This window comes from Otolemur garnettii, unplaced genomic scaffold, assembly GCF_000181295.1.
Source record: "Otolemur garnettii isolate 467f Iridium unplaced genomic scaffold, OtoGar3 scaffold00025, whole genome shotgun sequence".
Classification (NCBI taxonomy): Eukaryota; Metazoa; Chordata; class Mammalia; order Primates; family Galagidae; genus Otolemur; species Otolemur garnettii.
The window spans coordinates 11,685,525-11,702,971 of record NW_003852420.1 but is presented as its reverse complement, the minus strand read 5'-3'; the positions used below and the strand labels follow the sequence as shown (position 1 = coordinate 11,702,971).

General features: G+C 52.9%; 1 protein-coding gene across 2 annotated transcripts; it reads left to right on the top strand.

The window, feature by feature from the left end:
• The first annotated feature begins 4,714 nt into the window (after positions 1–4,714).
• On the top strand, positions 4,715–14,557 carry CDC25B (cell division cycle 25B). 2 transcript variants are annotated; one of them, XM_003788043.2, is made up of 16 exons: positions 4,715–4,985; positions 5,819–5,940; positions 7,067–7,118; positions 8,963–9,004; positions 9,143–9,179; positions 9,374–9,496; positions 9,599–9,721; positions 9,855–9,989; positions 10,408–10,488; positions 10,612–10,788; positions 10,982–11,077; positions 11,587–11,649; positions 11,795–11,893; positions 12,109–12,242; positions 13,073–13,184; positions 13,294–14,557. In XM_003788043.2, exons 1-16 carry the CDS (start codon positions 4,786–4,788, stop codon positions 13,432–13,434), a joined length of 1,737 nt encoding a protein of 578 aa, XP_003788091.1. In that variant the 5' UTR covers positions 4,715–4,785; the 3' UTR covers positions 13,435–14,557. The 2 variants fall into 2 exon arrangements, with proteins under 2 accessions (XP_003788091.1, XP_023367990.1); XM_023512222.1 differs by having other exon boundaries at positions 9,374–9,721.
• The last annotated feature ends 2,890 nt before the right edge of the window (positions 14,558–17,447 follow it).

Sequence of the window (17,447 nt, the reverse complement as noted above, 5' to 3'; positions counted from 1 at the left end):
CATGGCATCTTAGCTCACAGCAACCTCAAACTCTTGGGATCAAGCCATCCTCTTGCCTCAGCCTCCCAAGTAGCTGGGACTACAGGCACCTGCCATAACACCTAGGTTATTTTTAGAGATGGAGACTCACTCTGGCTCAGGCTGGTCTCGAACTTGTGAGCTCAGGCAATCCACCCACCTCAGCGCCCAAGTGCTGGGATTATAGGCATGAGCCACCGCACCTGGCCCCCTTTGTCTGAATTTTTGTCCCATATAACCTTTTTTTTTGAGACAGAGTCTCACTATGTCGCCCTCAGTAGAGTGCTGTGGCATCACAGCTCACAGCAACCTCAAACTGTTGGACCTAAGCGATTCTCTTGCCTCAGCCTCCCAAGTAGCTAAGACTACAGGCGCCCGCCACAATGCCCACAACACCCAGCTATTTGTTGTTGTTGCAGTTGTTATTGTTGTTTAGCTGACCCCGGGACTGGGTTCAAACCCACCAGCCTCGGTTTATGTAGCTGGGACTGTAACCACTGGGTTGTGCCCAGGAGTTCCACAAAGACCACACTGCCAAACAAGTCAAATTTACAGCAGAGTCCTTTTATTGAAGAGCTGGCCGGTGACTACCTCAGTGTCCCAATATGGGGTTTCTGAGAGCAGCCCCGAGTGCTTAAAGAGTCAGGTTTTTAAGGCTTAGTCTGCATCCTGGTTGACAGGCAGGCTGTCCAGGTGCATTTGGGTGGGGTAGCTAGAAAGTATTGCACAGAAGCAGAATTTTGTGGTTAGTTTGCTATATGTCAGTACATCTTTGTTTTAGTATTTCCCATACATCTTAGTTCCAGTACTTTTCCTCCATACATCTTTGTCTCAGTATTCTCTCCACCTGGTATTGTTTAAAGGTCAGTCTGGGGATAGTCAGTTCGTTTCCCTGGCCCAGGAGTTAGTCAAGCAAGAAGTCAGTGAGTACTTTCCCATCTATCTTGGGAGTGAACCAGACTTACTCCATTTTGATGAGGGCTTGCAGCCCAGGAATTTGTCAGGAGTTAACTGGTATTTTTCTACTTTAGCCTAGGCCTAACAACTGCAACGGGCACCAAGCCATATATAACCACTTTTTTAAAAACTATTTAACAGGCTCGACACCTGTGGCTCAAGCGGATAAGGTGCCAGCCACATACACCTGAGCTGGTAGGTTCGAATCCAGGCCAGGCCCTCCAAACACAATGATGACAGCTGCAACAACAACAACAAAAGAATAGCTGGGCATTGTGGCAGGCGCCTATAATCCCAGCTATGGGAGGCAGAGGCAGGAGAACTGCTTGAGCCCAGGAGTTGGAGGTTGCTGTGAGCTGTGATGCCAGAGCACTCTACCCAGGGTGACAGTCTGAGGCTCGGCCCCTATAGCTCAGCAGCTAGGGTGCAAGCCACGTACAACAGAGCTGGTGGGTTCCAACCCAGCCCGGGTCTGTCAAACAACAATGACAACTACAACCAAAAAATAGCCAGGCGTTGTGGTGGGCACCTTAGTCCCAGCTATTTGGGAGGCTGAGTCAAGAGAATCGCTTAAGCCCAAGAATCTGAGGTTGCTGTGAGCTGTGACGTGGCACTCTACCCAGGGTGACAGCTTGAGACTCTGTCTCAAAAAAAAAAAAAAAAATTGAACATGTCACAAGCAATGACAGAAAAGGTACCAGAAAAAAAGTCCCACAAAGGAGATATATGGGGGACCAGGCTTGGAGAAACAGAAGGGATTCAAGAAAAAAGAGGTAACACTTCCAGGCAGTGCCTGTGGCTCAAAGGAGTAGGGTGCTGGCCCCATATACCAGAGGTAACAGGTTCAAACTCAGCCCCAGCCAAAAACTGCAAAAAAAAAGAGGTAACACTTCCTCTTCTGTTGCCAGGGCCCCAGGGTCACACCAGTCCCCCTTAAGGAGCCTAGATACTTGATGTGCACAGCCCACAAGTGCTGGCTGGATGGGAGGAGATGATCTTCTTGCTAGGATGGTTGCAAATACAGGGTGACCAGAAAGTTTGTGTACAATTTTAATTTGCACACTATTTAAAATTGTACATGAACTTCATGGCCACCCCATATTTATTTTAACTTTTTTTTTTTTTTGAGACAGAGCTTCCTCAAGCTGTGGCCCTGGGTAGAGTGCTGTGGCATCACAGCTCACAGCAACCTCCAACTCCTGGGCTCAAGTGAGTCTTCTGCATCTGCCTCACAAGTAGATGGGCCTAGCGCACTATTTAAAATTGTACATGAACTTCATGGCCACCCCATATTTATTTTAACTTTTTTTTTTTTTTTTTTTTGAGACAGAGCCTCAAGCTGTCACTCTGGGTAGAATGCTGTGGCATCACAGCACACAGCAACCTCCAACTCCTGGGCTCAAGTGAGTCTTCTGCATCAGCCTTCCAAGTAGCTGGGACCATAGGTGCCCGCCACAACGCCCGGCTATTTTTTGGTTGCAGCTGTCATTGTTTGGTGCCCTGGGCTGGATTCAAACCCGCCACCTCAGGTGTATGTGGCTGGCACCTTAGCCACTTGAGCCACAGGCACCGAGCCCCTATTTTTAAACTTATTTTATTGACTAGTTTCTCTGTTTTAATCAAGCATGTAATCTATGGTCTAGTTAGCAAAAGGGGATTGAGGAAGACACACAGAGTTAATATGTGAGATAGATGGAAGGATCTCTGTGAGATCCTCTCCCCCTCCTCCCCACTGGCCCAGAGATGACCTTCTGACTGTGGGATTCCGAGGGATTCCACAGTATAACCCTCTTGCCCCATCCCTCAACACTCCCTGTGGAGATGTGTGTTCACCTAGGTGGGGGGTACGTGCTGAGTTTATTTTAAAGTGCAAGCTAAAGGGCAGTTTTATTTCTGGTCCTTGGGTTGGGAGGCCTCTCAGCGGTAATTCTCCCCTGCCAGTGCGGCAGTAAGGGCAAACACATCCTCCGTTGTAACTTAGTGGCTGTAGGTTGGGAAGGAGCATGACCTCTAACCCAAGGATGATGAACCGGAAACTCAGCCCTGCCCAGGCTGGTAAGACAGCGCCTGGCACAGCACAGGGGCAGGCAAAATGTTGACAGAAGGAAAGGTAAGGTTCCCACCTTGACCACACCGCTCAAGTGGGGCTGGAGTCTTCCCTTCAGGTCTTCTGCTCACCCAAGCCCCCCATCACAAGGCCCTCCTTTTTGCCAACCCCATCCAGTGTATCTTGGACCCGGATGATTGAGACCGCATGGGAAGGGGTACAAGGCTCTAAGTAGCTCCTGCCTTCCTACATGGCCCTCCTTTCGCCTGCCCGGAGGCCACCTCTTCCCAGGGAAGAGGGGATGCAAAGGCGGCTTACAGCTCACTCGCTTTCGCTTTCGGGGAGTCTTCTGGCCTTGCTCCAGGAAAATGGCTTGGATGGGAGGTGATTATTTAGCCTCCCTGGACATCAAAGAAATACAATTAAACAATAGGGAGCCATTGGCACCCAATTAGCCAAACCATCAATGTGCTCGATAATTCCAGGACTCAGTTCTTTGGTCGCTGACAACTTTCTCACCTCCCTGCACAGACAGACACCCATGCCTAGTCCCCACTGTTAGAACCTCTTCTAAGGCTGCTGGAGAAAACTGGGCACTTTGGGGTAACATCTAGCCTATGGGCCCCCGGAAAAACCGGTCAGTTCCGCTTCAGGCCCCCAATGCCAGCCAACCTCATGCTCTGGCGGCTCCTCGGCGCTGCCAATCTTTTTTTTTTTTTTTGAGACAGAGCCTCAAGCTGTCACCCTGGGTAGAGTGCAATGGCATCACAGCTCACAGCAACCTCCAACTCCTGGGCTCAAGTGAGTCTCCTGCCTCAGCCTCCCAAGTAGCTGGGACTACAGGCACCCACCACAGCGGGGGGGGGGGGGCCTTTTTTTTGGTTGGTGTTGTCTTTGTTCTTGGGCAGGCCTGGGCTGGATTCAAACCCACCAGCTCAGGTGTATGTGGCTTGGCGTCTTAGCCGGTTGAGCCACAGGTGCTGAGCCAGCGCTGCCAATCTTGTGGGCAGAGAGGCTGCGGGTCTCAAGCGCCTGGGAACTAACGAATTCTGGCCTCGCCACTGGCGAAACCACGTGACCTTGAAGGAGTTCATGAACTTCTCCACCCCTTACTGTCCCGTCTGTAAAATGGAATATCTAATGCACACGGCACAGCGCAGCTGTGTGGAGCAAACTTCCGGACGCCGGGTGGAGCCTCTCTCGGTCCCTGCTGGTAATCTTGCGAGATGATAAACCGCAGGGGGTCTTTCTGAGGTCACCCTAAGGGCCTGTCATCCTTTGGGAATGTGTAGCTCCAAACCTTGTCGCCAGAGGCAGAATTCAAGAAACCAGAATCCTTGCGGGAAGTGGTGTGAGGGGAAGGCTCTGCAGGGGCGCGGGACAAACCCCAATCCCGCCGCCCCACCCAATGCCTGGAAATCCAGCCTCGGAGCCTCTTGCCCCGGGAGCCCCGCCCTTGATCCCGCCCTCCTCTAACCCGCGCCCCCATTGGTGGCGTCCGGCGGCGCGGCCGCTGTTATTTTTCGAATATATAAGGAGGTGGCGGTGGCAGCTGCAACTAGAGTCTTTCCAGACCGGTGCTTGCTCCCGGCGTCCCTTCACCCCTCCCCACCCTCCCCGCATCCCTCTCCCTGGCTCTCGACCCCGCTACTCTTCCTTCCTCCCTCCCTCCCTCTTCCCCATCCCCGGCCCCCTCCCTTCCTCGTCTCAGCCAGCTGTGCCCGGCGTCTGTTGGCCGCCCTGCGCCTGGCCCTCCAGCAGTGATGGAGGTACCCCAGCCAGAGCCCTCCCCGGGTTTGGCTCTCAGTCCGGCTGGCGTGCGCGGTGGAGCCCAACGTCCGGGCCACCTCCCGGGCCTCTTGCTGGGATCTCATGGTCCCCTGGGGTCCCCGAAGCGCGCGGCCGCTTCCTCGCCGGTCACCACCCTCACCCAGACCATGCATGATCTCGCTGGGCTCGGCAGGTAAGACACCCTAAGAGAGGGTAGACGTGGAGTGAGAGCCCGAGACTAGGGTCCTGGGATTCCTGGGGAACTGTGCGTGGGAGCAGAATCCAAGAGGTGGAGTGGTGAGGCATTCGGTGCAGAGCAGAGAGATGTCCTTGGCCCTCCATCAGGGGACTTGGGCTTTGGGACCAGAGTTGTGCTGCTCACATCGTCCAGGTGACCTCCTCTGAGTCTACATGGGCCTCTGGGAGCTCTCTTTCCCACTCTCCTACCTCATTGTGCCTTCCCCAAGCTTCCTCTCTAACTAATCTCTGTCCAAAGAACCATCATTTCGCCCCAGGCTGCGGACCCCAACCCTGGAGGGAGAACTTTGGAGTGGCAGAGAGGCTGCATTCTCACAGCCCCATGCCCCTGCTCCCTCCACCGAGTCTGCCCTCAGGGTTAAGAGATTAAAGCTGATCGTGTGTCCTCTGTGTCCTAAGCCTAATGGGTCTGAGCTAGGTTGTCCCAGCATTAATAGAGACCCAGGTCTTGGCCCTTCCTTTCTTCCTTCAGGAAGGCATGTGGGTAGGTGGGGGTCTGAAGGTTTAGGGAAAAGCTCTCTATGCTACTATGCTAACCCACCAACCCCCAGCGCAGCCTCCTTGCCCTTGCCCTGGGCTCACCTTCCACTACACCTGGAAGGACCTTTCCTAAACCAACCTGACAAGAGGGTCTGTCCCTGGTGTGGTGTTTCTCAGTTATTCCCTCAGTGAGGGAATTCCCTGGGGCAGTGCAGAGGCTAGACTGGACCAACCAGCCTGAGAGCATCACATTTACTTTCTCCTTTCCCGGGTTCCTTCCATTGCCAGTGAGACTCCAAAGAATCAGAGAGGGAGCTTGCTTTTCCACAGCCGGCTGGCATGTCTATCTTTGTCACGACGGGCATCTGAATCCTCCCTGTCGTCTGAATCCTCTGAATCTTCTGATGCAGGTGAAGCCCAAGGGTGCCTGGGGAGGTCCACCCAGTACCAGGAGGGTTTGGGATGGCTGTCTGGGCCCCTCCTAAATGTTATGATCAAATTGACACCCTTCCCACAACCTGGTGGCTCTCACCTCTTCTGGGCCTTGCTACCCACAATTCAGACTGGCTGAGTGGGCGTGAGGGTGGGGCCCTCTGCAGGAGATAAGATCTTACCTATTTAAAACTACACCAAAAGCTGGGCACCTATTGCTCAGCGGCTAGGGCACCAGCCATATACATTTCTGTGAGCTGTGATGCCATAGTACTCTACTGAAGGTGACAAAGTGATACTGTCTCAAAAAAATAAATAAATAAATAAAAACACACCAAAGTTCCTAAAATACAGCCCCACTTGGGAAGCCATTAGGGCTGAAAGTTGGTCTTTAAAGCATTATCTTAGTCTATAACTTTTTCCTTAAATCATTGTCTTTTTTTTTTTTTTTTGAGACGGAATCTCGCTATGTCACCCTCAGTAGAGTGCTGTGCGTCATAGCTCATAGCAACCTGAAACTCTTGGGCTTAAGTGATTCTCTTACCTTAGCCTTCCAAGTAGTTTGGACTACAGGCACCTGCCACAATGCCTGGCTATTTTTTTTTTATTGTTGTCATTGTTTAGGTGGCCCAGGCCAGGTTCGAACTTGTCTGCCTTGGTGTATGTGGCCAGTGCCCTAACCACTGAGATACAGGCACTGAGCCTTTTGTTTCGTTTTTCATGTGTCAAAATCCAAAATAGAAACACCAGGGCGGCACCTGTGGCTCAGTGAGTAGGGTGCCGGCCCCATATACTGAGGGTGGCGGGTTCAAACCTGGCCCCAGCCAAACTGCAACAAAAAAATAGCCGGGCACCTGTAGTCTTAGCTACTCAGGAGGCTGAGGCAAGAGAATTGCCTAAGTCCAAGAGCTGGAGGTTGCTGTGAGCTGTGATGCTACAGCACTCTACCAAGGGCGACAAAACAATACTCTGACTCTTAAAAAAAAAAAAAAAGCTATCCATGTAACAAAATAGAAACACCTCCCCTCCCTTCTTGGGATATAGTGGGGGGAAAGTATACAGAACATGCCACTACTTTCAAACCAAGGTGCTCTGTTCCCCTAGGTCTCTGCATGGATTCCCCCAGCCCCATGGACCCCCAGATGGCAGAGCAGACGTGAGTAGAAAAAGGGAAGTCCCTTCTACCAAGGAGTCAGCACTTGCCCTTGGAAATCCTAGTTCTAGCATAAAGTCTCTGTTGAGACCTGAGAAAGTAGACAGACCCCTCAGGAGTCTCATGTCAGAGGACTTATTGACCTTCCCTGGCCTTGAGATTCTGCTCCCTACCCCAGAGAAAGGTTTGTTCTCATGGGCGCCAACTAAGGCCCAGAGGTAGTGGGGACAGTAGCCACTGAGTGCAGCAGAGACTTGACTCCAGCTAGCCCTTGTCTTGCAGAAACACAGGCCCAGTGTATGTGCTGTTTTTCTTTTTTTCCTTTACCCATTTTTTTCTGTGAAGTGTCACAATTCAAAAATAGGGTCCAAGAAATTCAAAACTTTAACTCACTTTAGGCCAAACAAAACCCAGTTGCATGCCAACTGATTTGGCCCATCAGCAACTTCTGGTGTCAATAACACCTGGCCCTCTGGTCAGCCCCTGGATTAGGCCTTTTATGAGAGGGAATGGAAAGAGAGCTAGTGGACTCTGCTCTGGGCAGATGTCTCCTCCTTGGTTATGGGTGTGGGTAGTGCCTTCCAGAGCACAGCTGTTCCCATCCAGCTGTTATGGTCCAAGCAGGGGGAGCAGCTGCTGGCTATCAGTAGGGACAGCTGGACGTGCCCAGCTCTTGCTAGGGGACTATGGCTTTGGGTTCAGGGCACTGACTGTCTTGCCTCCCACTGCCTTTGATCAGCCTGGGCTGGGCTGCAGAGTTTGTTCACAAACAGGAAATGGGGAGAGAACTGGGTGGGGGTGGGAGGGACTGCAGATTGGTTTTTGGTGGCAACACTGAGCTGTTCCTTGCCTCACACCCAAGACCCGATGCAGACTGGAAACCAAGCCAATGAAATCGGTCATCCCTGATGCCAAGCTGGCTGGTCACAACACACAGCCCCATCCCCCTCGGAGGGAGGCATCCAATTCATCCCCTTGACACTTTAGCCCTGAGGGTCCCCCCACCTTTGCACCTGCTTCAATGAGGGTTATTCAGAGTTTCTCAGAAAGAAGCCATCTTTATGTGTGTGTGCAGAGATGCACAAAAGCTCTTCATGGCAGGTGGTCTCTGGTAACATAGCTAGGGGTAAGTGGGCCTATATACAATAGCTTATATAGCTCAAAAGTAGCCTCAAAAGGAACATCTGTTGGAATTCCTTGCCTGCTGGCCTCTTATAAGGCAGGAGGAGGGGGTGCGACAGGAGCTTAGTCCTAGAAAATTCCATAGGAGGGAGGAGAGGATGTGACCCTGCACATTTGTCACTAGGGGGTCTGCTATGACAGACTAGGGCTGATCCAGGGGAGCCCTAAAGGCAGGCCAGCTCTTCACAGGGGAGGGAAGCTTCACCTTGGTGTCTAGGCCCTGGAGACACTCACATTGCTGGGTGCTACAGCCTGTCATCATGGATGGATGGATGCCTTCCCTGGTGGCCACATGGCCCTGTTGAGGTGATTTGCATACAGGTGGAAGGCCTGCTGTGCAGGCTGGCGAGACCGTTGCCTTGGTGATGCTTCAGCGACCTCTGCAACCTAGCCCAGCTGTCTCCATCACTGCCATTCTCTGGGCCCTCTTCTATTCAGGGCAACCTTTAAAATCCCAGACTGCCTGTCATCATCCCCCTCCCTAATACCTGGACCCCACTGAGAGTGGGCCTTCTTCCTCCCACCCTCTCCTTCTACTGGCATGAGCCCTGGCCCTTATCTTGGCCCTCATCCCTGGCCCCTGAACCTGGTAGACTGGGAACTTGGTGCTGGGTGGTGATGGGTGCAGGGGAGGAATGGGTTGCATGGACTCTTCTCTGTCCTAGGTTTGAACAGGCCATTGAGGCAGCCAGCCGAGTCATTAGAAAGTAAGTCTTCCCAGGCCTCTTCCACCCACCACAGGCTTTCCCCTAGCAGATATAGGGCTCTGGTGGAAGGGCATCTTGCATGCTCCCTGTCCCTGCCCTGACTGTCCCAACCCTCACTGTTCTTGTTTCCTTCTGCAGTGAGCAGTTTGCCATCCGACGCTTCCAATCCATGCCAGTGAGTGTCCTCTGAGGCCCAACAGGAGGCTCAGACATCCTGAGAGCACCTCCCAGAGGGTGGACTTGATGTAGCTGGGTATCCCCGGTTCTGTCAAGAGATGGGGTAGTTGGAGGAGGGGTAGAGAGGTGGGGCCTGGGCTGGTGCCAGAGGAATGTAGCCTTGAGCGCCTGCTGCCCTGCCTGGCTCTTTAGGGAAGGCTGCTGGGCCACAGCCCTGTGCTGCGGAATATCACCAATTCCCAACCGAAGGAAGGCCAGAGGACGAGCACAGGCGGAGGCAGAGCTACCAATGCCTCTGGGGAAGACAAGGAGAATGTGCGCATCCAGAGGCCGGCACAGGAGCACTCAGGGAGAGAAGGGGCGTGCTGGGTTGGTTCTCTGGCACTTAATGACCCTCCTGTCCCATCTTACCCACAGGATGGGTTTGTCTTCAAGATGCCATGGAAGCCCACCCACCCCAACTCTGCCTGTTCTCTGGCAGAGTGGGCCAGCCGCAGGGAAGCTTTTGCCCAGAGGCCAAACTCAGCCCCCGACTTGATGGTACAACAGGAGGGCTGGCCCCCGGTAGGGGATTTGGGAGGAGGCAGTGAAGGAAGAGAAGGATGCTCCAGAGCCCCCAGAAGGATGGGAGTGTCCCCATCTTTGAGTCTGTGCCTCTTCATCACCCGAACAGTGTCTCACCCCTGAGCAGAAGATGGAAGTAGAAGAGCTGAGACCCCTGGCTGGATGCCACCTCTCCCCAACCCCTGCTGAGGGGGCTGCTGAGGAAGATGATGGATTTGTAGACATCCTGGAGTGTGACCTGAAGGTAAACAGCCTTTGCCCCACCAAGTCTCCACCTGGCTCTCCTGTGATCCCCTAAGGGAAGAGAGACCCTGCCATGAGACTATGACCTCATTCTGGGGTCAGAAGAGGAATTCAAGGTAGCTGAGGCATGGCCTGACCTCTGATCAATTGAGGAAGAGTAGATGGCTGATGCTGCAGTGCAGGAGAGGATGGGCAAGATGGCAAGCTTCTTGGGGTTCACTGCCCCTGTAGCAAGTGGGTCCCTTCAGCTCCCTTGGATCTGAGGGACTGCCCTATGTGGAGGAGCTGGCAGGGCCAGAGAAGGCTGCCAGCCTGGTTTATTTTGGGAGAATAGGGAAGGCTGCACTGGAGGATTGGTGGATGGAAGTGTTTGGCCTGTGCCTGTGGGTGTGACCATGTCCTTGCTGATTGGGCCTCAGGACAATGATGCAGTCCCTCCAGGCATGGAGAGCCTCATTAGTGCCCCATTGGTCAAGACCTTGGAAAAAGAAGAGGAGCAGGTAGGCCTCTGGGGTGACTCCCCCAAGGAATTTGGAGGGATGGCATCCTACTGTCCAGGTGGGACTTGAGGGATGGGTGGGTGGGTGCTGGTCATTCTGACCCTGACCTGTTGTTCCTGCCAGGACCTCATCATATACAGCAAGTGCCAGCGGCTATTCCGCTCTCCGTCCATGCCCTGCAGCGTGATCCGGCCCATCCTCAAGAGGCTGGAGCGGCCCCAAGACCGGGATGTACCTATTCAAAACAAGCGGAGGAAGAGTGTGAACCCTCCAGAGGAGCAGCAGGAGCTGGAGGAGCCTGTGGGTGACTTCCTCCCAGTGCAGGGCTGCTGCCCACCTCGGGCATGCACCTGGGCTGCCACACCCTTGGTTGGGTTTGGGCAGTGGGTAGAGTGTGGCCTGGGCATGGCTGGGAGGAAGGGCTACCAGCCAGACAAGGCACTGAGGGGCAGCCTTACCGCTGACCCCAACTTCCATCTGCCTCACTTTCCAGAAAGCCCGTGTCCTCCGCTCAAAGTCTTTGTGTCATGATGAGATCGAGAGCATCCTGGACAGTGACCACCGGGAGCTGATTGGAGATTACTCCAAGGTGCCAGCGGGGGACTCCAGAAGGCCTCTAAGTTGCTGTGGCCCTGGATGAGAGCTATGTCAACTCCTCCCTCTCTCCCCGGAGGCCCTCTTTTCTTTGTCCGTTTGTATCTTTTCATCCTTTGTTCTCACAGAGACTCTTCCCTCAGGCTCTCCTTGGCCTCCAAGACTACCTCAAGTCTGTCCAGGCCTCTGTGGTATCTCAACCTTGGAAAACATTTCCAAGCTAAGATCTGGCGCAGAAACTCCTCATGCCTCGTGCTAAGACTTGGCAGAATGTAGGGCGCAGAATTAGAGAGTTCATTTCTTCCATGCCCCTCCTCACTTCCCTGTAGAAGGCTGTTCCTGGGTGTTAGACCCCTAGAGGCTGTCTGGGTTGCTATGGGAACCAGAGCTGAATTTGAAGGTCAAAGCAGGTATGGCCTCTGAGTTTGGGAATAAAACATCATTCTTTCCAGACTCCTAATCTTACCAATTTCAGTTTCTCTTCTCTCTCATCCCTTCCCTCAGGCTTTCCTCCTACAGACTGTGGATGGAAAACACCAAGACCTCAAGTACATCTCACCAGAAACAGTAAGCATGCTTGAGCCGCTTTCTAGACACGTTAGGGGCCACTGTTCATCTTTTCACCTTCCCTGGGGAGGCTGTGTGGACTAGGCCAGAAAAAGGACTAAGGCCAGCCCCCAGCTACCAGCTAACCCCTCCTCCACACCTATAGATGGTGGCCCTGTTGATGGGCAAATTTAGCAACATCGTAGAGAAGTTTGTGATTGTGGACTGCAGATACCCCTATGAATACGAAGGTGGACACATCAAGGTAAGGCGGGGTGACGGGCGAGGCCCTGAAGGCCCCACCCTGCAGGACCTTTCTCTGCTGAGGGGGTGAATAGGTAGAGGGCAGGTATACCTTCTTCTGGGGTAGGATCCTGCCCAGCAAGAAATGAGGTCTCCTACGTGAAAGATGGGGAACGCAAAGGGAGTGTCTGCCTCCCAGACCCCGGGCTGTGGTCTGAGCCCCAGCTCCTCTGACAGAATGCTGTGAACTTGCCCCTGGAGCGCGATGCTGAGGCCTTCCTGCTGCAGAGCCCCATCGTGCCCTGCAGCCTGGACAAGCGAGTCATCGTCATTTTCCACTGTGAATTCTCATCTGAGCGTGGGCCCCGCATGTGAGTCCCAGCTCTGCCCAGCCAGCTCATGTCTGCTCTGGTGTCTCTGGCCACTGGGATGGCCAAAGGTGCTAGGCCAGCCCCGCCCTGGCCTGGGCCTCTTGCTGTATCTAAGGGGCCCTGTCCTTCTCAATGATGCTGACACTTCTACTGTTTGATGATGTTACATCCCCATTGGAACCCCATTCCCTTGGTGTCCATAATACTGCAGACCTCAGCTGGGCTTCTCCTAAACCTTTTCTGTCTCTGTTCATGCTCTGCCTGGCTATCTGTACCTGCTGGCCTCCTCTCTTGGGTTGCCACTGGTCCATTTGCCTGCTAGTGGCTCTCTAGCCTGGCCTCATCCATGTGCCAGGAATCTGTACCCAGATGCTCTTTACAGAGTCCTCATCCCTCCTGCCCTCCCCTCTTTTCTAGGGATTCCAGCATGTGGTACCCATCTCCACCTGTCACTGGGCTGCAGTCTTGGGGCTTTCTCCCTCCTTTCTTCTCCCCACCTCTAGTCCTCACAGGTCTTGTCTGGGAGACCTCCTGAATTGTGTCCACTTGTCTCCTCTTCTTCCTTTCCTGGTCCAGGCCACAGATCTCTCTAATGAGGATTGCACAACTGCCTTGTAGAAACAGGGCACACCTTGATTTACCTCCTTCCACCCCTGCTAACCTCTCCTATGCCCATTAGCTAGACTGATCTTCTAAAAAGGTTCTTTGGCTGACATTCCTGTGCTCAAAAGCCTTCTGTGGCTCCCCAAGGCCCTGACGGGAATAGGTACCTGATGTACTCCACCCCCATCACATGCCCAGCTCTTATCACCCCGTCTATGCTGGTCCAGGTGCCGCTTCATCAGGGAACGAGACCGTGCTGCCAATGACTACCCCAGCCTCTACTATCCTGAGATGTATATCCTCAAAGGCGGCTACAAGGAGTTCTTCCCACAGCACCCGGTACTGTGGTGGGGGAGGCCACAGTCTGAGCCCTTGGAGAAGGGAGGGCTGGGTCCTTCCATAGGTACTCATTCCCCTGTATTGATGGGTCCCTCCCATCCTTCCCTAGAACTTCTGTGAACCCCAGGACTACCGGCCTATGAACCATGAGGCCTTCAAGGAGGAGCTGAGGACATTCCGCCTCAAGACACGCAGCTGGGTTGGGGAGCGGAGCCGGCGGGAGCTCTGTAGCCGGCTGCAGGACCGATGAGGGGCCTTGTCAGTCCTGCCACCTCCCTTGCCTTGTGAGGCCTGGCACCAGCTGCCCTGTGGACCTGCAGGGCCGATGGCCTGCTGGAAGCCCCAGGTGCTATTCCGGGGAGAGATGGCGTGAGTGTCCCGCCAGTCTACCCCAGCCCCAATTCCCCTGTCTCACTCCAGTCATATTCTGTATACTCGTGACACCCACCCTCACCCTGGAAGAGTCCAGCCTGTTAAGTTGGGTTAATACCAACTTAAAGGCAGTATTTTTTTGTCCAGTAGAAGTCCTTTTGCTTCCTTGTTTGGGTTAACCCTTTGTCTCCCTATGCCAAGAAGAGCCCCTTGGCTCTTGTCAGCTGAGGCTGGGGAAGAGCCACCACCCCGAGGATGGTTCAAAGCTGAACTCCTCACTGGCCTGGGAGTCAGCACCTGCCCTGGGTTCTCACCTAGCCAGCGCTGTCCCCTACCCTCTGCAGGAGTCATGGGTGTGTCTGCCATGCTGTTCTTTTCTCTCTTCTTCTTTCCTATCCCTCCATATACGCACCACTGGCATAAACGTAAGCTCTTACTCTTTCCTGTTTCAGTGTTACTTTCGTGCTTGATTTGTTTGTTTGACTTTTTGCCCATCTCAGGATACTTGAGTAGGCTGTTTAGGCTCTACCTGTCAAACATTGATTACTCACCTGGTCCCAGTTTTGTTGCCCCAGAACAGGATATTATTATCCTTGGGGACTCTCAGAGAACCTGCTGGAAGCCCAGCCCTTACTGCTGTGAACCCTGGGGCCTGACTGGTCAGAACTTGCTGCTGTCTTGTCACAGATGGATGGAAGGATGGATGGATGGATGGGTGGCCATGGATGCACAGTGCCTTGCACACACAAATTTGGTACAAGCATTTTGGTGAGCATGACAGGTTGTGGCAGGAATGTACATGTATCTGTCTGTGTGGACAAAAATCTTTACACTTAGGGTCTGGAAATAATTCAAGAGGAAATACAGAAGCAGCTTAATTAAGAACTGAGCAGCCTCTGGATTCTGAATATGAAGATGGGGGAAGGGCTGTGCTTGAGGGCCCTGATGAATCATCTGTTCAAGCCTTGGTTCAATAAAGCACTAAGCAAGTTGAGTAACCAGTGTCATGTACTATGGGGCCCTTGTCAAGACCACAGCTGTCTCTGATGGTGTGGGGAGAAGGTCAGAGGAGGCTGGGAGACCCCCTGGAAAGGTGGTCTTGTGCTAACCCCCTTGCCCTGAAGTCTTCCATCTTCTGGATGACATTCCTGCCCTTCTTTCCCCTCATCTGGCTACCCAAGCACTCTGGGCACATCCTTCCTAAACTCTGCACTACAAGGCAAGGATGAACCCATCATTCAAAGACTGTCTATGGCTTCCCGTTGTCCTCAAGATAAGCCTGAAGGACTCCTGCCTTTTAGGATTTGGGTCCTCAGATTCATCCCTGCAAGAGTGAGAAAGGGCTGATCTGAGAGGACAGGTCCTGGGCCCAAACCCAGGTATCTCTGAGGAAATCCCTCCTGAATACTACTGCAGATGACCCCTCACCCCATACACATACACACAAATATGAACTGTGTGATAGTAGGGACTCTTTTGTCTCATATAATACACACACAGTGTATTTAGATGTGATTACCACTTTTTTTTCTTTTTGTAGTTTTTGTTTTGAGACAGTTTTACTTAGTTGTCCTGGGTTTGAGTGCTATGGCATCTAGGCTCACAGCAACCTCAAACTCTTGCTCAAGCAATCCTCTTGCCTCAGTCTCCCGAGTAGCTGGGACTAGCCTGCCACAACGCCCAACTATTTTTAGAGATGGGGTCTCACTCTTGCTCAGGCTGATCTCAAACTCCTGAGTTCAAGCAGTCTGCCCACCTCGGCCTCCCAAAGGGCTAGGATTACAGGCCTGAGCTACCACACACCTAGCCTGATTACCACTTTCTGTGAAAATTCATCTACCTTCTGGAGTAGGTCATGTAATGATTATCCACTCATTTTGCAGATGAGAAAATGGAGGCTATTTCCCATCAGAGTAGCAAAAAGAGACTCCAGATTCTCAGGCTAAGTCTAAAGAACACTTGTCTCCATCCTGTGCCCCCATGTTTCTTTGCCCAAAAGCTTGGTCTTCACTCCTGATCCAGAGCCCCCTCCAAGAGCACAATAGGTGAGGGTGATGGGGTATGGCTTTGGCTTGGGGATTGGGATCTGCCCAGGAGGGAGTGCCCCTGAAGGCTCCGAAGCCCCCTCCACTGAGGAGGCAGCTGGCATCCAGGTGAACATTTCTTTGGGTGAGGAGACTTGGTCCAGAAAAGGGAAAATAACTGTGCAGACCCCTGAGAAAGGGAGAAGCAGGAAAGAAGAGAGTTGAATAAGCCCTGGGCACCATTGTGCTGAAACCTGCCTGCTCTCTTAGGAGTGTTTAGGTGCTCTCTTTTTTTTTGCAGTTTTTGACTGGGGCCAGGTTTGAACCCACCACCTCTAGTATATGGGGCTGGCACCTTACTCCTTTGAGCCACAGGTGCTGCCTTTTTTTTTTTTTGAGACAAGAGTCTCACTTTGTCGCCTTCAGTAGAGTGTCATGGCTTTATAGCTTACAGCAACCTTAAACTCTTGGGCTCAAGCAATTCTCTTGCCTCAGCCTCCCGAGTAGCTGGGAGTTGTACCCGCTACAACGACTGGCTATTTTTTTTGTTGCAGTTGTCATTGTTCAGCAGGCCTGGGCTGGATTTGAACCCATCAGCCCCAGTGTATGTGGCCAGTGCCCTAACCACTGAGCTATGAGCGCCAAGTCCTTAGGTGCTCTCTTGAAGCCACCCTCTTCCTGGTTTTACAGAGGAAGGCAGCTGGAAGCTCAGAGAGGGTGCTCACTTGCCCACGGTCACACAGCACATAGAAGCAGAGCTGGCATTCCAGTCTGCAACCAAGGGGGTGGTGCTAAGCTGCCTTACTTCCCCATAAGTGTCCTCTACCCACTTCTGGATCAGGCCACGTGGGAAGAAAGCAGTGCGGGCTGAGTGTTCAAAATACCCAGGCTTTGGGCCAGCACTGACGTCTGTGGCCACATATGGCCCCATCATAACCCACCATCAGAGTCACAGCTGCAGTCATGGACACTTAGTATGCTCTGGTCACTTTTAGATAAATTGTCTCCTGAACCCACCAGATAGGGTTCCAACTTCTTTTGGAGGAGAGAAGCCCCTGGAACTGACATCTACCCTGGGAGGGGCAGGAGCCTCCATCTGGAAAAGGGGTTCCTGGGTTTGCCTCTCAGCTTCCAACTCAGGCCAGGAGTGCTTGTGCCCCTGGAGAGTTCAGGGGATCAGGCCAGAGGCACCCCAACTCCCTTCTTGTTAGCAAGAGAAGCTATAACTTTCTTCCTGGATGTACCAAAAAGGAAGTGGATCAGGCCAGAAGTCGGTTTAAAATCCTGGGCAAACAGCCAGTTTTAAAGGTTGTTTGGCTCTGGCCAGGGCGGGGCAGGAATTCCAGCCTGCAGGAGCCCCAGAGCAGCCACATGCTGCCAGTTCACATGGTGAAAAGCTGCCCAGGGATGTGTAGGAGCCCGAGGGCTAGCCAGCACCCTGAGGGCTAGCCAGCACCCCGAGGGCTAGGCAGCACCAGGTCCCACCAAATCAGTGAGACCGGCTGGGGTCTCTTCACCCACTTTGTTGCTTCAACTGTTCACCCACTAACTTTCACACTGACTATTTTTAAAAAATAATGTTTTCTTTTTAAATTGAAGAATAACCAACAGCTTCAATACAGAGTTCAGTCCTGAGGAGCCACCACACAACCATTTCAGGCATCGCAGGAGGCTCCCTCCCCCCCGCTCCCCGTTACCCCACTTGTCTGCTCATGAACTTTCTATAAGTGAAACTGGGGAGTTAGCACTCTTGTGTTTGGCTTCTTTCATTCGGTATAATGATTTTTTTTTTTTTTTTTAAGACAGACTGTCGGCTTGGCGCCTGTGGCTCAAGCGGCTAAGGCGCCAGCCACATACACCTAAGGTG

Excerpts from the sequence above, each read along its gene's own strand:
- CDC25B (XM_023512222.1), top strand. The coding sequence starts at position 4,786 with ATGGAGGTACCCCAGCCAGAGCCCTCCCCGGGTTTGGCTCTCAGTCCG. Across the intron at positions 9,990-10,407 it reads TCCTGGAGTGTGACCTGAAG|GACAATGATGCAGTCCCTCC; the intron begins GTAAACAGCCTT and ends ATTGGGCCTCAG. Across the intron at positions 11,650-11,794 it reads AGTACATCTCACCAGAAACA|ATGGTGGCCCTGTTGATGGG; the intron begins GTAAGCATGCTT and ends CCACACCTATAG.